Here is a 23754-nt window from a genome sequence, read left to right on the forward strand (position 1 = left end):
AGGCTCCTGCTCCAGCCAGCTGTCTTACCACCAGACACAGAACAGTGACTAAGAGGGTGGCATGGAAAATCATCTGGGACACAAAGATATCTTCATATATTTCTCAGTTTTAATTGAAATATAAGTCCGAAGGAATAGAGGAAATAAAGTAGGGAAGTGTCCAGCTATTTTTTTGCATTACCTGTTTAGGGAGGGGGGATTTATCATTTGCAGTTTTGCTTTTGGTGTTAGTTTTAAGTCTGTCTTTGGTTTGTGAAATTATGAAATTGGTGCACAGTAAAAAATAAATTAGGCACAAGTACAATGTGGTTTCGATGCAATTGTTTTGTGCCATTTATAAAAGTTGTAAATGATAAATGAGGCAGAAAAATGGCTTACGTGGCAAAATTCACTTAAAACCGACTCCCCTTTTGAAAGCGGCGAAGTGTGGTGCAAGAGGCTAAATGTTGAGGTATCTGGCATAATAACTTTTGGGCAACATAGGATTTGACACAAAAGAGACGCAGAGCAATTGATAAATGTCCCCCTTGGTGTCTAATGCTCCTTTTCCCTCTATAAGAAATGGATTGAAATGTTTCTGACCCCCTAATGGTACCATGCCCCCAGCTGTTCTTTCTAGTTGGCCATGCTCCCAGCGTCTGTATGGTCAGAGGATTATCACATACTCAACAACACTGACATTAACGAGTTAGCAGGAGACACTAGGAATACAGGAATTGGAAAAGTATGGCCCTGATCCAGACACTAGTCTTCTCCAAACGGGATAAACTCCTATAGCGAGGTTTGTATATACATTCAGCTCTGAAAGTCAAGGTAGTGAACCTACTCATATGTTACACAGATGTATAAACAGTAACCCCCATTATAAACTTTACTTTCATAATTTAATATGTTTTGCTAGACTCTTAAGGGAAATGAGAAGGAGAAGATACAGTAGATGCAAACGTGGAGTTAACAGAACCAACCACAGAGGCATAAAATATTAGTGGAAAAATAGTAACATTGTGTATCACTACATGGACGTATTAAAGAAGCACTCTGGGTTTTTTATATTTTACATATATATTTTTTACTTACTACCAATATCCCAGCAGTGTAATTTGCACACCCTAAGAGTCCATTCACACGTCCGTAGTGTATTGCGAATCCGCAATACACCCGGCCGGAACCCCCATAGAACTGCCTATTCTTGTCTGCAACTGCGGACAAGAATAGGACATGTACTATTTTTTTACGGAGCCACGGACCGGAAGATTGGTGGCGCGCTCCGGAAATGCGGATGCGGACAGCACACTGTGTGCTGCCTGCATCCATTCCTGCCCCATATAGAATGAATGGGTCTGCACCCATTGATGCGGACCCATTCTACGGACGTGTGAATGGACCCTTACTCAGTTGCATCCATACATTTTGAATAGGGTTGATCCGAAGCTCGCTTCGCTCAACACTAATTTTGAACCTTTTCATTATAGGAATCTGGTCAGGTGTTGTCAGGTCTGAGCACCAGTCAGAGCTGGTCTCCCCTGGAGCTGATTTCCTGTAAACTACAGAATGACATCATCACCCATCAAATCTCCCCACCCTCCATATTCCTCTGTATATCTCTGTATTCTGATAAAGATATATAATGTTTCCCTATGTAAAAGACCAGGAGTGCAGATATATAGTAGGTGAGTGTATACAGAGATTAGCTGCAGTTATATAAACCTCCTGACTCACACTGCCTACCTGTACTATCTGTGTGTGCTGACTCGCCAGTGTAGGTCTATAAAATGTAGCTTCACACTGGTTTCCCTGCCTCCTGCATATAAAAGCTGACAGGAGAGAGGGTTGACAGGCTCAAGCTGCATCACATAGGAAAACATGGAGACCTGCAGAGGGGACAGCAGATATGTTATGGCTGCTCTCGGAGGATTAAGAGCAGTGCAGTCGGGGGAGACTCCGCTCCCTTTGTCTACTCTAGGCAAACCCAGGACAGAAAATGTAGGATTCATTAGGAAAACCATATCTGATGGGAGAAGGAATTAAATGGCTGACAACCCACAAATTACCGTACACATCATGTAAAACAGGTATAAACAAGACGCACACAAGAGCCTCGATCTTTTTCTTTAATAATGGCCTATCCTGCACTATAGAGGCAAAGAAAAAAAAATCCTGGAGTGCTTCTTTAAAGGGCTGCTGTCCCCCCACTAAACTTTTTTTTTTTTTTTTTTTTTTTTTTCTTACTTATAATCCCTACACTGCGATTTATGCCTACATAATCTAATTAATCCTTTTGGTCCAGTAGATTTTGTTTAAAACGTGCTTTTAAAATATGCAAATTACCTTGCTACCAGCAAGTAGGGCGGCTACTTGCTGGTAGCAGCCGCATCCTCCGATCCTAAAGACGCCCCCTCCGCATGTTGATTGACAGGGCCAGGGAACGGGATCGTTCTCTGCTGGCCCTGCCTGTTTGCGTTCAAAATCTGGCGCCTGCGCCGTACCTGTCTTCAATCGGCGCAGGCGCACTGAGAGGCGGCCGCTCGCTCGGCCGCTCCATCCTCAATGCGCCTGCGCCGGGTGTAGATGTGACGTCATCGGCGCAGGCGCATTGAGGATGGAGCGGCCACCTCTCAGTGCGTCTGCGCCAATTGAAGACAGGTACGGCCGTGGCGCAGGCGCCAGATTTTGAATGCAAACAGGCAGGGCCAGCAGAGAACGATTCCGTTCCCTGGCCCTGTCAATCAACATGCGGAGGGGGCGTCTTTAGGATCGGAGGATGCGGCTGCTACCAGCAAGTAGCCGCCCTACTTGCTGGTAGCAAGGTAATTTGCATATTTTAAAAGCACGTTTTAAACAAAATCTACTGGACCAAAATGATTATTTAGCTTATGTAGGCATAAATCGCAGTGTAGGGATTATAAGTAAACAAAAAAAAAAAAAAGTTTAGTGGGGTGACAGAATCCCTTTAAGAACTGCTTTCCAATGTGCCCTTGATTCTGTACTTATTAGCATAAAGGAATTAGAAGAACACATTACATGAAATGCAGACATAGGAAAATGGAAGCAGTGATTGCCTAGTAGAATATTGGTAGATGAATATCATAACTGGTTAAACATAGCATCATAAAGGCTAGGGACTGACGGCAATAAGGCGGTGCCTGTGAGTCGTAGTTTAAACTGTAGCATAAGCAACCACTATGTCTCCGTATGAGATAAAGAAGTCATGGGATACTTTTGATGATTGCAAAATTCTAACCATGTCGGAATTCTTGCAGCTCTTTGAGGTTCTTCTTGGTATTTCATTGGAGTCAATGTAATTTTGTGATCTCACTACCATTCACAGGCAAAACCATACTGCTGAGGTGTCCTTTAGCCCCATACACATACTGTACGTTCCAACAATTCAGGGTCAGACTGGCCCACCAGAGGATCCTCTGCTGGGCCCAAGCTCTGACAATAATGGACACCTAGTATAACAGGGCCCATAAGGTCTTATATATACAGAGGGTGGCCCCTAAGAATCATTTCCTCTGGAGGGCCCCAAGGAACTTCAGTCCAACGCTAATTCATATCCATTCAGAGGATATTTTATGCCCCACCCCCAAATCATACAGAAGCACACACAAAACCATTTTGGAGGCATGTTTGCAGAAGCCCCATCCTGTGAAACATGGGATGTTGAGGGGGATGGTAATACATAGCTGGTGCATTCTTAAAAAGAATAAGACTTTGTATCTTGTGATCTGCTTATCTTGTGAAGGAATCTACACAGGCTTTAACAAGAAGTATAAAGAAGGATATCGTCATAGAAAAGTGAGCGGTACAAGTGTGCGGTTGGCAGACAGAGAGACTTACCTTTTCTTGATACTGTCTGCGAGATGAGTCCAGTGACTGGATAAGAGCAGTGGCATGTCCAATAAACATGGCATAGCATGTGGCACCTACGATCATGCTCAGCATTGTCAGCCAGATATCAGTCATGCTTTCTGGAGCCTGACGTCCGTAACCGATGCACAGCATGTGGCTCATGGCCTTGAAAAGGGCGAAGGAGTACAACTCGCTCCACGAGTCATTCTGTGCAAAAGCACAAAAAGCAAAATTAAACACTCTTTTAAAAATGGTGCCCATCCTCATCCTGCTTACCAGGCTGAGAATGAGCCTATACATAGTGTTTTAAACACCTTCTTAAAATCCCAATCGTTTTTATTTTTTATATTTTTTTCGTGCCCGTGCTGAAAGGTGGCATGGATGAGGCATGCCACAGATGTGTACTGATATGTTTTGTGCAAGGACATGAGCGTCATGTCTCTAAGTAACCAAGTAACGATGCATGCTGCAACCGTCAAGGAGCGAGCATCAATAAAGTGCACCAACGCAATGTGTGCAAACACTGTGCTACATATACATGCACCATTACATTGCATTTCTAAGCCGTGTCCCATAAACAACCCTCTAAAACACATACAGACCAAGAGAGCCAACTACAGACACTGCTCAGAACACACTTTACCCAGAGGAGCAGAACGAAGAAACCTCACTTGGGCTGAAAGAAGAGAGAGCCAGAGAAAGTGGAGACGGTGAGATAGATGGAGGCAGATCATGCGAGGATGAACAGGATCAGACATGATGGTGAACATGGACAAACATCTGGTGTTCAATGTATCCGCAATCGAAAACAGGGAATACACCTAACGCAAAGGCTGCAGTGATGGATTATTAAAAGGAAGGAAATGGAGACCTCAAGGGACTGTAGAGCAGATCTTATTATGAGAAACAAAAGGCAAGACAATGGAAAAAGGGTCCAAAAATAAGAGCTGGGAAGATACAAGAGAAAGGACACAACAAGGAGGTGACGTGCAGAGAGACAGGAGAGAGAAAAAGCTATTATTATTCCTGTGCTGAGCCATGCGATTCCAGCTGAGACACAAACCAAGTCACTGATCCCTCTCTCTGCCCCATCGTGGTTTCTCTTGTGCCACTTTGCAGCCAACTGGCACCGGCCTTCTGTGCCAAGCTGAGCTAGAGAAAGCTTCAAGGACTTAACCCCTTCTACTTCAATACAGTTTTGTTAGTTAAACAAATATCAAAGGCTGGATGAGACATGATAAGAAACTGAACATATATGATATCCAAAATATTAAAAATAATATGCCTTTTAATTAACCCTGGTATTGAAATGCAAGGTATTGAAAAGCTATAAGCACTTTTAAACCCATTTGTATTGATAGAATATAAGAATGACACATGTTTACTGGTAGTCTTGACTAAAATATTGTACTTGTTTTGTGTATACAGCTCCTATGCAAATCTGTCACACTAGAGCCAGGGCCTACAAACAGTGGAGGCCATTTATAATGGTTGCATGCCAGTTTTCTGGAGTACAAAAGTCATTGCATTTTGTTATAAAAAATAAATAAAAAATCCCTAACTTTTAGGATTTTCCTCTTCTCTCCCCACTTTTTTGAAAAAGAGGGCAAGGGTAGGGTTTAGTAGAAGGGGCCATGGTCACTACATCTGACACATTTGTAATAATTTACACCAGAATACTGGTGTAAATTCTAAATAACATCTATGCCAGCTCCTCCCACTTCTTGTGACACATTTAATAAGAGGCACGCACCTATCAATAAATTTGTGACTTTTTCACTGAGACTGCCACCACCATTTAGTATACATGTCCCAGTGTGTACAGCCTTCTCTTGCAGTCAGGTGTTACTCCCTTTCATCTGCTTCCCCCTCTATGGGCTGTAGGTTAGCAAAAAGAGAGGGAGGGTGGAAGAGGGTAAGCCATCACTGCAAACACAAGATTTATATGTAGTCTGAAACCATGAAGACACCTCGAAAACTTTACTACCAGGGCAACCATGGATGTGCAAGCCTACCCTTACATGTTATTTGAGGTTTTGCCTTCCCACCATTAGTCAGAACAGAGCTCCTCTCAGTAGTTACAGCACTATCCCCAACTATTATAAACTGTCTCCCATACGTCCTGCCCACTTCTAGTAGTCACAACAATCCGATCCCATACCTTTAGTCACAGCAGTCTTCCCAACAGCCTCGATTGTCACAGTAATCCCCTTACCGCAGTAGTCACAATAGTCAGCCCTTTCCCAACCAGCAGTCACAGAAGACCTGAGAATTCCTTCTCAAGTGAACAAGCAAGTCTTGGCAGGCCTACTATTTCAGTGGTTATAGAGAGCCTCCGCAGCTGCACACTCAATGTACTTACAGGTGCATCTCAATAAATTGATATATATTTTTTATATATATATATATATATATATATCTCATATAGATTAATTACACACAGAGTTAGCTATTTCAAGCTATTTCTTTTAATATTCATGATTATGGCTTACAGTTAATGAAAACCAAATGTCAGTATCTCAGAAAGTTCGATTATTGTGAAAAGGTTCAATATTGTAGACTTATAGTGTCACACTCTAGTCAGCTAATTAACACAAAACACCTGGAAAGGTTTCCTAAGCCTTTAAATGGTCCCTCAATCTGGTTTAGTAGGCTACACAATCATGGGGAAGACTGCTGACTTGACAGTTGTCCAGAAGACAGTCATTGATAACCTCCAAGGAGGGTATGCCACAAAAGAAGCTGGCTGTTTACAGAGTGCTGTATCCAAGCATATTAATGGAAAGTTAAGTTGATGGAAAAAGTGTGGTCGAGCAACAGGGATAACCACAGCCTTGAATGGCTTGTCAAGAAAAGGCCATTCAAGAATTTGGGGTAGATTCACGAGTGGGCTGCGGCTGGAGTTAGCGCTTCAACAGCCACCACACACAGACATATCCAGGACATGGGCTACAACCTCGCTTTCCTTTGTCAAGCCACTCATGACCCACAGACAACGTCAGAAGCGTCTTACTTGGGCTAAGGAGAAAAAAATACTGTTCCTCAGTGGTCCAAAGTCTTGTTTTCAGATAAAAGTAAATATTGCATTTCATTTGGTAAATCAAGGTGCCAGAGTCGGGAGGAAGAGTGGAGGGTCACACAATGCAAGTTGCCTAAGGTCCAGTGGGAAGTTTCCACAGTCAGTAATGGTTTGGGGAGCGATGTCATCTGCTGGTGTTGGCCCACTGTGTTATATCATGTCCAAAGTCAGGGCAGTCGTCTACCAGGAAATTATAGAGCACTTCATGCTTCCCTCTACTGACAAGCTTTATGGAGATGCTGATTTCATTATCAGGCAGGACTTGGCACCAGAGATGGTCAGTTCGCAGTGTTCGCCAGCGAACACATGCGGGCTGCCATGTTGACTCACCCATCCGGCGATGCACAGGTAAGCCCTTACCTGTGCCTGTGCCAGGAGCTGGTCTGAAATCAAATGTGGTCACCGGGAGCAGGAAGTTCTAAGAACAGCCGCCGGGGGCCTTCATCAGGCTGTTCTCGGAACTGCCTGCTCCCGGTGACCGCTTTTGATTTCAGACTGGCTCGCGGCACAGGTAAGGGCTTACTTGTGCATCACCGGACAGGTGAGTCAAGATGGCAGCCCGCATGTGTTCGCTGGCGAACACTGCGAACTGACCATCACTGCTTGGCACCTGTCCACACTGCCAAAAGTACCAATATTTGGTTTAATAACCATGGTATTACTGTGCTTGATTGGCCAGCAAACTCACCTGACCTAAACCCCATAGAAAATCTATTGAGTATTGTCAAGAGGAAGATGAGAGACACTAGACCCAACAATGCAAACAAGCTGAAGGCGAAGCAACCTGGGCTTCCATAACACCTCAGCAGTGCCACAGGCTGATCGCCTCCATGCCAGGCCGCATTGATTCAGTAATTAATTCAAAAGGAGCCCTGACCAAGTATTGAGTGAATATACTGTACATACCTTTCAGTAGGCCAACATTTCTGAATTATAAATAATTTTTTAATTAATTTTTAAATAATTCAAATTTTCTGAGATACTAACTTTTGGGTTTTCATTAGGTGTAAGCTATAATCATCAACATTAACATAAATAAACGCTTGAAATAGATCACTCTATGTAATGAATTTATATATGAGTTTCACTTTTTGAATTGAAGTACTGAAATAAATTAACTTTCTCGATGACATTCTAATTTATTGAGATGTACCTGTACATTAAGCATACTACAATGCACGCTCCACTGACTGCTAGCAGGAGGCGGCAGTATGTAGCTTCCCACATCAGTCTCCTACAATGCAGGAGGAGTACACAGCACTGAGGGACCACATCCAGCTGCTGAAACTCCAAGACGATGCATTCATGATGGGCCAACCCCTGAGAAATCTGCACAGGTGGCTGTATACACAAAACAGGAGGATATTTTATTACAAAAATGTGCAAAATCCCTTCCTTTTTAGATATGCAAGTAAGGCCTCTTGCACACGAACATTTTATTTCCCCCCCATTTCCGTTCCGTTTTTTGTGTTTTTACGGAACCATTCATTTCAATGGATCCTCAAAAAAAAACAGAAGGTACTCCGTATGTCTTCGGTTTCCGTATTTCCATTCCGTTCAAAGATAGAACATGTTCTATTGTTGTCCTCATAACGGATAGTACTGTTCTATCAGGGGCCAGCTATTCCGTTCCGCAAAAAACTGAAAAACCCATACGGTCATGTGCAAGAGGCCTAAATGTAAGAATTGAGATTTATAGTTGAAGAATCTCCTCAAGTGACTAAGAAGAGCAATGCCAGCATTTAGATGATCAGATTTCTGATAAAACTGTTCTGAAGACTATAAACCCGCTATCAGTCACCAATGTATCACGTGTCTCTCATTCTCATTATTAAGATTAACATTTGTGAAAAGGACAGAGGTGCAGTCAGAAATACACAAACACGTGATATATGTATGGGCTACTTACAACCATCTTGTTAATGGACACCCAACAATTACTGGGGAATTCCTGAAGCATCGGGACAAGGAACTGAAGACATCCATCCCAGTGGCATAACAAGAGCATCATGGCAATCAGGTTAATAATGCGCATCACTGCGCTAGCCAGGTCGTAGGTCATATGAAATATCTGAAACAGAACAGAAAAACAATCATCAAATGACCAGCGGTTGTCACACACAGCAAGATGAGCAGGAACATTTAGCCACATGTGGTAAATTTATTTTCGGCTGAAGAAATTGGGAGTTGTCAGCTAAATCCATGTGAACAGATTTCTTGTGGATTGTGCTGTGGATTCACTGTGCATTTGGAGGCATAAATTCAGAAGTCCCATGATCATCCACACATACTGTACTGTAATCTGTTCGCATTTGTGTGGGTATGAGCTCCGCCAAACAGTATCAAATAGGCCACCTCTCAACACACCCTTATATGGGTATTTAATATTGCTGACCTTTCCTATCAGATGGCAGAGGTCTGACACCCAACACCAACGCCGATCAGCTGTTTGAGGAGGCCTCCCTGTAGCACTGTCCTTTGGATAGTGGCTGTGCTTGGTATTGGAACGTAGCCCCATTTACTTGAATGGGACTGAGCTCCGCCTAGGCCACGTGACTGATGAATGTGAAGGAGGCAGCAGCAATCACCGGAGCATCTTCAATCAGCCGATCGGCAAGGATGCCAGGAAATGGACCTCTGCCAGTCTGAAACTAATGACCTAACCTGTGGGTAGGCCACCAATATGAAAATCTTGGACAAACCTTTTGAAAATAACTTGAGTCTTATGTTAATTTGCACAGTTCTTTCTACTCCTGTCTCAGAGACGGCTGATGGAGTCTTTATAAGACAACCCTTTTAATAATTGCTCAATGAAGAGTTTTACAACTTTATAATATACTTTGTTTCGATCCCTTACCTACACATTTATGGGGGATTGTGGCTGTCAATAATAATGGTGGTTGCTGTGTCTACTGCGGGGGTGGGCAGTGTGGATCTAGTCCTACTGCACGTCGTTGCTGGCGCCTAGACCTGGCTAATATATTGGCAGACCCAAGTTAATATGTTTTTTTCATTAAAATCAGATCTGTTTTTTAACATACAAAGATACACTAAATACAAAAAGTATTTACCCAACAGCTCGGCGATCCCCAGGCAAACTAGAAACCGCTATGTGGCACCACCTGTGTACGCAAAAGAGCCGCAGTGGCTAGCCCTGAATGTGCAAGCCAAGCAGTCCATTGTTTGTCAAATTTAATATTGCTTCTTTTCACATATACTTTCCATTCCATATAAATCATATTATTTGTTTATTAATTCCGTTATCCCTGGAGCAGATGATTGTAGCCAATACTTAGCTATGAGTTTCCTTGTTAGATATAAGATCTTGGCAAGCGCCAACTGTATTATATCTGTAGTAGGGATGTCTATTACACAGCCCAGGAGCCCAACCCTGGGGACTTTCAGTAGCGAAACATCATAAACGTCTTCCAGAAGGGTGTAAACCGCAGACCACAGACCCGTGAGAGCCAAACATGACCACAACATATGAGCTATGTCTGCATCGAGATGGGTACACCTAGGAAAACTAGCATCTGTCTGAATGCCCATTTTATTTTAACAAAAGAGGTGTCTTATACACCCTGTGTAGTAAAAATATTTGTGACCTATTCTGTGCCACCGATAAAGAGAGTGATGGAGTGTAGGCCAGAACATTTTCCCACTGGGTGTTGGAAAGGGGGCCGAGATCTGCTTCCCACTTATCCTTCAGCCCCTGTAAAGGGTCTCCAACACACTTTGGCAAGAGATCCCCATAAGTAAAGGAGATCAGTGTTTAAAATGTAAGGGCCATAACTATCCTATCAAAGACCCCAGCACCAGAGATGGGTAATTGTATCGTGCTCCCCTGAGAATGAATGGCGTACCGCAGTTGAAGATATTGACACTGAGTGTTCTAGTCCAAATTCAGTCCGTAAAGTCTGAAAGGCTTGTCATTCTCATATAATTGGCGATTATATTTTACCTTTCCTTTCCCTTCCGAGGCATCAAAACCTGGCAGTGCACCAAGTTAATATGATTACCTAGGAGGCATACTGCAGACTGCCAACAGGAAATAGACAAGATGACCTTCAATGAAAAGGAACCTGTCATGTTAAAAAACTAATGACATGTTATACACATATCAGAAATTTTCACAGACTGACTAAATGAAGGGGGTCCTGAGCACCCAGCAGAACCAAATACCATAGAGGATCACAAAATACTACCTCAACAGAAGGAAGTACCATAGTGCTGCAAAAAATACTGCCGCCCTTACCAAAGAATTCAACTGTCATGATCCTGAGAACAGTGATACAGTTGAATTCAGGAGGGCATTTGCGGCGGTTGAGGAAGTGTATAAGTACCTGATGCTCCTGGCATTAAAGGGAGTCTGTCACTGTGGTGAAGAATGAGAATCCATTGTATGAACATGTCCTCCATCCTTCTGTTTAGGTGGAAAATTACTGATTACTAATGCTCCTAGCTACAAGGCCAAGGTAATGGCCCCCTGGCTTCCTTATCAGAATCTGACATACAAGAGAGAATTAGACTCCTTGTTAGTTTGGAATGCGCTGCTAACGAGTACTAACTTTGAGATAAGATTCAGCAGAATCTTTTTAATTAGTAGAATTTTATTAGCATGATGTGGAAGTATTACCTTTTATGAATAACCAATCAAATCATTAGTTTCGCTTTCCACCCCCCTTTGGTGGTGTGCCAGATTTTTCTGTTATCTATACTGTTTTAAAATGTATGCTTTTTATGGAATAAAGGAGAGTAGTTGATTCAGCAAGCGTGTCTGTGTCAGCTCTCCGAGTGCTAATAAATAAAACTTCAATTTTGAATCCCGACAATCATAGAGGTAGGGGTTTTGCCCCAACAAAACTTGGCACGCAACGAGGGGCTCGACTTAGGGTCTATTCACACGTCCGTAAGTGTTTACGTGGATCCGCAAAACACGGACACTGGCAATGTGCGTTCCGCATTTTGCGAATCGCACATCGCGGGCACTTAATAGAAAAAGCTTATTCTTGTCCGCAATTGCGGACAAGAATAGGACATGTTCTATTTTTTCGGGAACGTAATTGCGGACCCGGAAGTAGGGATTCGCAATTCCGGATCCGGGCAGCACATCGTGCGGCCCCATAGAAATGAATGAATGGGTCTGCAATTCCGTTCTGCAAAATGCGGAACAGAATTGCGGGCTTGTGAATGGACCCTAAAGGACACTTCATTGATCTCCCAACAACTTGGATAATCCGGACCGGGACATACAGATATTAAAGTCAGCGCTGAAAGGTAAGAGACTTTATCTCAGATCATTAGATCATTATATCTGTGCCTCCCTGACCGGTTGTCTGGCTCGAGGGATTGTTGAAGGAACGTACGTATAAAGTCCTTTTGCAGTCTAGTTCATATTGATAAAGAACCTTAAAAGTTGAAAATACCTATGATTGTTGGGTTTAGTTTCTGATTATGAGTAACTTTGATTTGGATGTTTTTGGTCTGGCTTTAGGAGTCATGGTATACGTCTGGTTTGTTCTGTACTGTGTTGGGAAAATTGCAGAACATTATAGAAAGGGAAATAAAAGTCCTTGGACTCAGATGTCCGGTGACATAAGAACTGCTGGCTGTAAAAATTATTAAGAGTCGTATAGAGGACAAAATCTTTGCAGAACTAAAAGTCCTCAATTTGCAGCTGGGAGTCGCTTCCTGACATCTATGAGGGCATCTATGGAGACACCTGATAATTACATCATAGCAATGGACTACATGGCTGGAGGAGACCTGTTTGACCTGATGAGGGAATGGATGCCGTTTGATATTCAGACAAGGTAGATTTCTTACATCTGAATCCTAATCATCTGCTGCATGTACATTGTAGCCCTAGAGCAGGGGTGACCAACTTGTGGCTCTTGAGCCACATGCGGCTCTTTGCTTCTTCAAGTGAGGCTCTAGCTGTGAAGCCAGGAAAGCTCACTCTCCACAGCATGCTCAGATCTCTTTTCCTCATAGGGCACTGTTACTACTTTGCAGCTCCAGCTCACTCTTCACTACAGTGTGAGAACGTAGTACGTGGAGACACGCACTATGACCTGACATTGTGCTCATCAGGTCACAGTAGAGAGCGTGTCAGACCTGTAGTAGCAGGAGCCCAGTGCCTGATTAGGAGAGGGAAGATATTTTTTTTAATTTATAGAACTGAGCATGGGGGTCTGATCTTAGCATGGGAGGTTCTGATCTGAGCATGGGGGGGGGGGGGGGGGGGAGGTTGGAGCATGAGGGTTTAGATTTGAGCATGGGCAGATCTGATCATGGTGGTCTTGTTTGAGCATGGGTTGGTCAGGTCTGATCATGGGGGTTAGATCTGAGAAGGGGGAGATCTGAGTATGGGGGGGAGATCTGACACTGGGAGTCTGATTGCTGTTGCCTGATCCGAGCATTGAGGGTCTTATTTTGGAGGTCTGATTTGGAGGTCTGATGAGGTTTGGGGATCTTATTGTAGGTCAGATTAGGATTGGGGATCTGATTTAGGAGTCTGATCTGAGGTCTGATGAAAAATATATTATTTTTTTTTCTCTGCTAATGAAAAATAAGAAAAATATATTTTTAGCAGACCTTAGATCGGATGAAAAATATTTATTTTATCTTATTTTTCTTTGTTTAAAACCTAGGTGCATCTTGTAGCGCGAAAAATACAGTGACTCGTGTGTAACTGTATAGCTCCTGGTAGTCATATGTTTTTTTTTTTTTTTTTTTGGCTCTTTGTGTATGTAAGGTTGGCCACCCCTGTCCTAGAGCAATGGACGACAGGAGATAATGAAGATACAGGACACTTTAGGGTACTCTCACACTAGCGTCGCTGGATTCCGGCAGGCAGATCCGGCAATCTGTATGCAAACTGATACCATTTGTAGACGGATCAGTCGGATTGGTCTCTCCGGTTGTCATCTGGAAAAACAGATCCGGTATTTATCTTTTTCACATTTTTAAAGGTCTACGCATGCACAGACCACAAAAATGTATCAGATTTTTTCGGAACACTTGGCCGGATCCGGCATTAATGCATTTCAAGTGTTCCGGAATGCTGCAGTATTTTCTCGGTCCAAAAACTGTACAGTGACTGAACTGAAGACATCCTGATGCATACTGAACAGATTGCTCTCTATTCAGAATGTATTAGGATAAAACTGATCATTTTTTTTCCGGTATTGAGCCCCTAGGACGGAACTCAACACCGGAAAAGAAAAACACTAGTGTGAAAGTACCCTAATTGTCTCATGTTCTCTGTATGATTATATATGTAACCACTGAGTCATCCTCTACTTTCTAATCCAGGCCTTTTGCGGCAGAGATGGTCTGCGGACTCCAATACCTTCATGAACATGGCATCATACAACGGTGTGTAGTATATTTATAATTGTATCTTTCCATTACATTTCTATTGTATAAAGATCTTCTCATTAATTTCCATCAAACTAAGGGCTCATGCACACGACCCTATGGCCTCCGAGACATACAGTCCGTGAGCGGGCCATATGTCCCGGATCGGCATACATCGTGCGCACAGGAGCACACAGCATCTTAGGTTATATATATTGTCACATATCATAATAGCTAATTGTCTAAAGGGTGTATTAGACAGGTAGATTTTGTAACAATGACGATTGACGATCAAATAGTTGACGAGTCGTTATCGTTCGTAACTGGTCCTTATTACACAAAACAATGATCGTAGAAGTAATGGTTATTGTGATTGTTCTAAAAACTAGAATCATTCGTAAATTCATCTATTACATACAAAGATTTTAGCACTTGGAGGTTCCACTCCGATTTCACTCCTCTACTATGATGACGTTCGAGTGACAAATTATTACACGGCGAGATGTCATGTCGACGAATGTTAATTTTTTACAAGTTCAAAGATGTGGTTGAACGAGAATCAAATGTTTTCACGATTGCTAGAAACTATTACACACTATGAACATCAGTGTATAGCGAACGATATTACGATTTTTAGGATAATTATTGATTCGTCTAATACTCCATTAACGTTTTCAGCTTCTATGCAAATCTCCATGTGGCCGACTGGCAATAACATCATCCATCAGATCCTACCTGTTCTTCCACTCAATAAACTGGGAGGATGTGCAGTCTGGCAGAGCCCACCCGCCATTCCAATGGGACTTTGTAAGCATAACACTAATCACACTCATCTATAGTGCTATCACTGCTCTATAGGACACACTCTATACAGCATTTAGTATATGACAAACTGATCTGGACGTGCATATCTGTCTTCTTATAGGAGTAATTAGCTGATATAAATCAGCCCCATTCCAATACCATCCAGGAATGAACCTTTCTTTACTGGATGTGACAAACCCACCAAGCTTCCACTACTCTGGACATGGAGATCAGTCCGTTAATATCAAGTGGATGATACAACTCAACTGGACTTTACTATTTACCAGACTGTGACAAAACCACCGAGTGTCCACCATTTAACATTGATGTAGAATCAAGCCAAAGATCTAATAATTTAATCTGATCGCCATATTTGGGGTCAGGAAGGAATTTTTTTCCCCTTATATGAGGACCCTACTAGTCCTCAGGGTTTTTTCTCCTTCCTTTGGATCAACATAGCAAGTGATTATATTATAGGTTGAAATTGAAGGTCTTTTTTCAACCTTACTTGTTATGTTACCATCTGGACATCTGATCTACAATGTGGCGGCAGAGACAGAAGGAAGCTGCTGAGAAACAAAGCATCTCTTTCACCCACCAATTGGAGACGGAAGGAAGCTGCAGAGTTAAAAAGCAGCACCTTTACCCACCAAACATGACAATCAGAATGCTGAATGCAGTGTTGTAGGAAGAACATCATAGAGGTATCCAGGATAACTACATCTACAGAGGTCACAATCTGCTCTTAACATTTACATCATGTGTGACCAAGACCTGGATTTCAAAAAGAGAAGACAAGCGTAAGCCAAGGCCTAAAGGGCGGAGTGATCTCCATCTGCTCCTTTACCCACTTTGCATAAAATTCACATACTTTATGCATAAATATAACATCTGAAAATCTATACAAGCTTCAATGTGATCATTTCCATATAGGTCAGGTCCATAAATATTGGGACATCAACACAATTCTAAAATGTTTGGCTCTATACACCACCACAATGGATTTGTAATGAAACAAACAATATGTGCTTTAACTGCAGACTGTCAGCTTTAATCTGAGGGTATTTACATCCAAATCAGGTGAACGGTGTAGGAATTACAACAGTTTGCATATGTGCCTCCCACTTGTTAAGGGACCAAAAGTAATGGGACATAATAATAATCAGAAATCAAACTTTCACTTTTTAATACTTGGTTGCAAATCCTTTGCAGTCAATTACAGCCTGAAGTCTGCAACGCATAGACATCACCAGACGCTGGGTTTCATCCCTAGTGATGCTCTGCCAGGCCTCTACTCCAACTGTCTTCAGTTCCTGCTTGTTCTTGGGGCATTTTCCCTTCAGTTTTGTCTTCAGCAAGTGAAATGCATGCTCAATCGGATTCAGGTCAGGTGATTGACTTGGCCATTGCATAACATTCCACTTCTTTCCCTTAAAAAACTCTTTGGTTGCTTTTGCAATGTGCTTTGGGTCATTGTCCATCTGCACTGTGAAGCGCCGTCCAATGAGTTCTGAAGCATTTGGCTGAATATGAGCAGATAATATTGCCCGAAATACTTCAGAACTCATCCTGCTGCTTTTGTCAGCAGTCACATCATCAATAAATACAAGAGAACCAGTTCCATTGGCAGCCATACATGCCCACGCCATGACACTACCACCACCATGCTTCACTGATGAGGTGGTTTGCTTAGGATCATGAGCAGTTCCTTTCCTTCTCCATACTCTTCACTTTTCATCACTCTGGTACAAGTTGATCTTCATCTCATCTGTCTATAGGATGTTGTTCCAGAACTGTGAAGGCTTTTTTAGATGTCGTATGGCAAACTCTAATCTGGCCTTCCTGTTTTTGAGGCTCACCAATGGTTTACATCTTGTGGTGAACCCTGTGTATTCACTCTGGTGAAGTCTTCTCTTGATTGTTGACTTTGACACACATACACCTACCTCCTGTAGAGTGTTCTTGATCTGGCCAACTGTTGTGAAGGGTGTTTTCTTCACCAAGGAAAGAATTCTTTGGTCATCCACCACAGTTGTTTTCCGTGGTCTTCCGGGTCTTTTGGTGTTGCTGAGCTCACCGGTGCGTTCCTTCTTTTTAAGAATGTTCCAAACAGTTGTTTTAGCCATGCCTAATGTTTTTGCTATCTCTCTGATGGGTTTGTTTTGTTTTTTCAGCCTAATGATGGCTTGCTTCACTGATAATGACAGCTCTTTGGATCTCATCTTGAGAGTTGACAGCAACAGATTCCAAATGCAAATAGCACACTTGAAATGAACTCTGGACCTTTTATCTGCTCATTGTAATTGGGATAATGAGGGAATAACACACACCTGGCCATGGAACAGCTGAGAAGCCAATTGTCCCATAAATTTTTGTCCCTTAACAAGTGGGAGGCACATATGCAAACGGTTGTAATTCCTACACCGTTCACCTGATTTGGATGTAAATATCCTCAAATTAAAGCTGACAGTCTGCAGTTAAAGCACATCTTGTTCCTTTCATTATAAATCCATTGTGGTGGTGTATAGAGCCAAAAATGTTAGAATTGTGTCAATGTCCCAATATTTATGGACCTCACTGTATGCTACTTTATAGATAAGTCGTAAAACACCTTTATTAGTGGCTTCTTATGCAGGAGGAGAAACCCAAAAGTTTTGTTTGCCTTCCCTGATCTTGACCCTGTTCACACCGGTAGAAGCATTCTCTAATTATATAAATACAAACACCCACAGATAGATGGATAGATATATAGATAGATAATAGATAGATTAGATAAATCAGGGGTGCACAACCTCTTTTTGGTCTGAAGGCCGCATTTTCACATCGCACTATTAAAAAAAAAAAAGTTAATCAGCGCTTGTTTGCATCAGCCTATTACACAGGCTAATGCAAAGTGACTGGGGAGGAATGATCACTACCAGAGTCAGAGTCATTATTGTACATCTTTCACCCCGATAAAATATGCAAATCAGCCGACAAACGAGTGATTCCTTGTTTATCGGCTGATCGGCGGCACAATTATACCGGCCAGATATCAGGAATGAACTTGTTGCACTTGTTCCCAGTAATTGTCCCGAATATCGTGCCGTGTAACAGGGGCTAAGAGATTTCCTGGTAAAAAATGATTTTTAACACGTTCCTCCAGCTTGGGCCTGAAACAGAAGATTCATACTTTACTGCTCCCTGCCGCTCCCGCTGTCTCCATCTTCTGGTTCCAGCGCTGTTTACATCCAGTTGGATATGGGCAAAGTGTACCTCTCCAGCCAATGACTGGCTTCAGTGGTGATGTGGAGGAATCTTCTGTGTCAGGGACTATGCTGCAGGAACTTGTTAAAAATCATTTAAACTAGGAAACTCTTTTAAGTGGCAACATTTCCTTCCTGCCTCCTAGTCCCAAATAAGCGCTTTCCTTCACTGCAGAGGACAGTGATCACTGGTTAATACTGCCTCCTGCCCCCCCCACATATACTGTAGGTGTCCTGCAATAACTAGTAAACACTTTCCTTCACTGAAGAGGACGGCGCTCACTAGTTCTTACGGCATCCTGCACCCCAGATATACTGTAGGTGCCCTGCACTAACCAGTAAGCACTTTCCTTCACTGCAGAGGACAGCACTCACTGATTCATACCGCCTCCTGCACCCCAGATATACTGTAGGTGTGCTGCAATAACCAGTAAGCACTTTCCTTCACTGCAGAGGACGGCGCTCACTGGTTCTTACCGCATCCTGCACCCTAGATATACTGTAGGTGCCCTGCAATAACCAGTAAGCACTTTTCTGCACTGCAGAGGACAGTGCTCATTGGTTCTTACCACCTCCTGCACCCCAGATATACTGTAGATGCCCTGCAATAACTAGTAAGCGCTTTACTTCACTGCAGAGGACTGCGCTCACTGGTTCTTACCACCTCCTGCACCCCAGATATACTGTAAGTGCCCTGCAATAACCAGTAAGCACTTTCCTTCACTGCAGAGGATGGCACTCACTGGTTCCTACCGCATCCTGCACCCCAGATATACTGTAGTTGTGCTGCAATAACCAGTAAGCACTTTCATTCACTGCAGAGGACAGTGCTCATTGGTTCTTACCACCTCCTGCACCCCAGATATACTGTAGATGCCCTGCAATAACCAGTAAGCGCTTTACTTCACTGCAGAGGACGGCACTCACTGGTTCTTACTGCGTCCTGCACCCCAGATATACTGTAGGTGCCCTGCACTAACCAGTAAGCACTTTCCTTCACTGCAGAGGATGGCACTCACTGGTTCTTACTGCCTCCTGCACCCCAGATATACTGCAGGTGCCCTGCACTAACCAGTAAGCACTTTCCTTCACTGCAGAGGACGGCACTCACTGGTTCTTACCACCTCCTGCACCCCAGATATACTGTAGGTGCTCTGCACTAACCAGTAAGCACTTTCCTTCACTGTAGAGGACAGCACTCACTGGTTCATACCGCCTCCTGCACCCCAGATATACTGTAGGTGTGCTGCAATAACCAGTTAGCACTTTCCTTCACTGCAGAGGACAGCACTCACTGGTTATTACCGCCTCCTGCACTCCAGATATACTGTAGGTGTGCTGCACTAACCAGTAAGCACTTTCCTTCACTGCAGAGGACGGCACTCACTGGTTCTTACGGCACCCTGCAGCGCAGATATACTGTAGGTGTGCTGCAACAACCAGTAAGCACTTTCCTTTACTGCAGAGGACGGCACTCACTGGTTCCTACCGCATCCTGCACCCCAGATATACTATAGGTGTGCTGCAATAACCAGTAAGCAGTTTCCTTCACTGCAGAGGACAGTGCTCATAAGTTCTTACCACCTCCTGCACCCCAGATATACTGTAGGTGCCCTGCACTAACCAGTAAGCACTTTCCTTCACTACAGAGGACGGCGCTCACTGGTTCTTACCACCTCCTGCACCCCAGATATACTGTAGGTGCCCTGCACCACTTTCCTTCACTGCAGAGGACAACACTCACTGGTTCTTACCACCTCCTGCACCCCAGATATACTGTAGGTGCCCTGCACTAACCAGTAAGCACTTTCCTTCACTGCAGAGGACAGTGCTCACTGGTTATTACTGCCTCCTGCACCCCAGATATACTGTAGGTGCCCTGCACTAACCAGTAAGCACTTTCCTTCACTGCAGAGGACAGTGCTCACTGGTTATTACTGCCTCCTGCACCCCAGATATACTGTAGGTGCCCTGCAATAACCAGTAAGTACTTTCCTTCACTGCAGAGGACGGCATTCACTAGTTCTTACGGCATCCTGCACTCCAAATATACTGTAGGTGCCCTGCACTAGCCAGCAAGCATTTTCCTTCACTGCAGAGGATGGCACTCACTGGTTCTTACCGCATCCTGCACCCCAGATATACTGTAGGTGTGCTGCAATAACCAGTAAGCACTTTCCTTCACTGCAGAGGACAGCACTCACTGGTTCTTACCACCTCCTGCACCCCGAGATATACTGTAGGTGTGCTGCAATAACCAGTAAGCACTTTCCTTCACTGCAGAGGACAGTGCTCATTGGTTCTTACCACCTCCTGCACCCCAGATATACTGTAGGTGTGCTGCAATAACCAGTAAGCACTTTCCTTCACTGCAGAGGACAGTGCTCATTGGTTCTTACCACCTCCTGCACCCCAGATATACTATAGATGCCCTGCACTAACCAGTAAGCACTTTCCTTCACTGCAGAGGACAGTGCTCACTGCTTATTACCGCCTCCTGCACCTCAGATATACTGTAGGTGTGCTGCACTAACCAGTAAGCACTTTCCTTCACTGCAGAGGACGGCGCTCACTGGTTCTTACCTCCTCCTGCACCTCAGATATACTGTAGGTGTGCTGCAATAACCAGTAAACACTTTCCCTCACTGCAGAGGACGGTGCTCACTGGTTCTTACCGCATCCTGCACCCCTAGATATACTGTGGGTGCCCTACAATAACCAGTAAGCATTTTCCCTGAGGGCTCACGCATGCGGCCATTGTTTTGGTCCGCATCTGAGGCGCATTTATTTTATGTGTCTTGGATGCGGACCCATTCACTTCAACGGGGCCGCAAAAGATGCGGACAGCACTCCATGTGCTGTCCGCATCCGTTACTCCGTTCTGCAAAATGCAGAACACACATGAGCACGTGGTTCAAACACTTGTAACTTTTATTTTTTGGACTACCAAAATAACTTCTGCAGCTTTTTATTACATAACACAAATTTTGGGTCACTTTTATTCAAACTATAGCTCATTATTAATATATGCAAATTATAATTAGTTCCCTATATGTGTTGGATCGTTTTATTATACAATATGTATAGTTTCACATGAATGGGGTGATAACTGTAATGGTTTTGGTTGGTGTGGGAGTTTTTTTCTTTTATGTATTTTCCTTTTTTTTATTTTTTTTTTATATATTGCTGCTACAAAAATACCTTTGGGGACATTGACTTTTAATTTTGCACATTTTCCTTTTATTTATTTTGTATTTTTTTTTTTATCATCACTAATATTTATTTTTAAAATATATTTTTACCATGTAATATGATAGTGAACAATTTTATTTTGCACTTTTTCCTTTTTATAGTTTTCTTTTGCTTGTATTTTATTTATTTATTTTATATCTTTTTGCTAAAATTCTTTTCTTTTTTTTAAATATATTTTTGCAGCATTGTATGTCCGATGAGTCACTGCCTGTGTAAGACGCTAAAAATGAACACAATAAATCTTTATTAGTTGTAAGGATAAAAAAGGGGGGCAACACCCGGTTACAGGCCACAATTGTAGTACTCCCGACACCCCAAACAATAGCAGATAAATATGCGCTAAAATTAAGCACCAAATATCACGGTAGCTTATACCATGTGCCTGAGAGTAATCAAACTTTGGTATGAAGTAGGGGGTTCTATTGGAACATCGGCTGTTGGATTACAAGATAGAGTGTAGGTGTACTGATTTGCATACACCACTTCAACACCCTATACCTTTAAGAGCCTAGAAGTGCAAATGACCCCACTTCCTAATATAGCACCCGTCCTCAGCTACCATCTGCAAATTAAATACATCTACTGGGGATCGTGCTGATAGATTACTGTATGATTTCCCACCCCAGAGCTGTGTGCCTGCAGTACACACACACAAGATAGGATTTTGAATAGGCAGCGGCTCAACACGTTTCAACATGTACACATCATCAGGAGCCCATACAGTGACAAAATAATAAAGGCAGAAGAAACGTGACCACACATATAGTGCGGCATCCGGCGCTGGTATGGCCGTGAGCGAACGCACCATCAGGCCAGCTGATAAGGGCAAATGCCCACCCCTAGGTGGAGCGAGGGATGCAGACGCTGCCAATGGGAGAGCAGGAGTGGGACAGGACCCGTCAAGCTCCCCCGGCAGTGCACAGAGAATATGCGATCCCGCTATAGTCAATGGGGCCGGAGCAGTAGTCCGTGGCCACTCACGTACACTAGCGGCAGGACGGATCCGACAGGCTGTTCACCCGCCGGAACAGCCTGCCGGTGGTCCCTGCCGCTGGTGTGAAACTAGCCTTTGGCCTCTTGCACACAAATGTATTTTTCTGTTTCCGTTCCGTTTTTTGGGTGGACTATATATACAGAACCATTTATTTCAATGGGTCCGCAAAAAAAACGGAAGGTACTCCGTGTGCATTCCATTTCCGTATTGCTGTTCCGCAAAAAAGCAGAACATGTCCTATTATTGTCCGCATTACCGACAAAATAGTACTGTTCTATTAGGGGCCAGCTGTTCCGTTCTGCAAAATACGCAATGCACACGGATGTCATCCGTATTTTTTGCAGACCACAAAATACATACGGTTGTGTGCAAGAGGCCTTATACAAAGACTAGAATGATGAATCACAAGGTGTGAAAATGATCCCGTAGACTTGATGTGTATCCTGGAGTGCTTATAATAGATAGTTCACATACAGGTCCGGCCTGCTCATAATCTTGTAGGAAGTAGGACACAACAGCAGGTTCTACGATGCGTTCACACACTGCAGATTTCGTTGCAGAAAATGTCTGTAACTGACAATCTGTTCTGTTCATCTGAATGGGGTTGTTTTGGCAGGAAGGACATAATCTGAAAATAATAATCTGCTACGTTATCCAACCTGAGTGATATGCTGCAGATTTTCTGCTTGTCAACGATTCTGTTGCAGAAATGCTGCTGATTTGAGACACTTTTCACTCCCTGCAATGCAAAGGGTGAAATCCGCAATGAAAATCCACAAGTCAGTTTTTGCAGATTTTTTTTCTGTGATGAGTGAACGAGAATTGGTAAACCTCATCCACTCTGGTACAACACTGAATAAAATGCCACACGAAATCTGCAGCATTTCAGTCACATGTGGACATGAACCTTGGGGTTCACACTGTGGATGTTGATGCTGTCAAGATCTGCCACCATTTCTACCACTTTGAATGCTGCAGACCAGCTCGCGGTTAAGCTCCGCTGCATGAAGCTAAACCACAAGCAGATACCCTCCCATGGCTTCCAGCCCCGTCTGCCCAGACACCACACCAAGAAGGGACATGTCCTTTCTTGGTGCAGAGTGAACATCAGCACTGCCTCCCACTGCAAACAATGGCATGTAGACACCACAAGCCAAAATTCCGCC

The 23754-nt window shown here is 43.3% G+C and overlaps 1 protein-coding gene across 1 annotated transcript in view; it reads right to left on the reverse strand.

Moving 5' to 3' along the window:
* HCN2 (hyperpolarization activated cyclic nucleotide gated potassium and sodium channel 2) overlaps window positions 1-23754 on the reverse strand; it is a 119469-nt gene that overhangs the window by 26438 nt on the left and 69277 nt on the right. The window contains exons 3-4 of the mRNA XM_044269687.1: window positions 8841-9002; window positions 3841-4059 (exon numbers count right to left, since the gene is read on the reverse strand). Coding sequence (XP_044125622.1) covers window positions 3841-4059; window positions 8841-9002 — 381 coding nt within the window. The remainder of the gene's footprint in view (window positions 1-3840; window positions 4060-8840; window positions 9003-23754) is intronic.

This window comes from Bufo gargarizans, chromosome 1 (assembly GCF_014858855.1).
Source record: "Bufo gargarizans isolate SCDJY-AF-19 chromosome 1, ASM1485885v1, whole genome shotgun sequence".
In the NCBI taxonomy this organism is placed as follows: domain Eukaryota; kingdom Metazoa; phylum Chordata; class Amphibia; order Anura; family Bufonidae; genus Bufo; species Bufo gargarizans.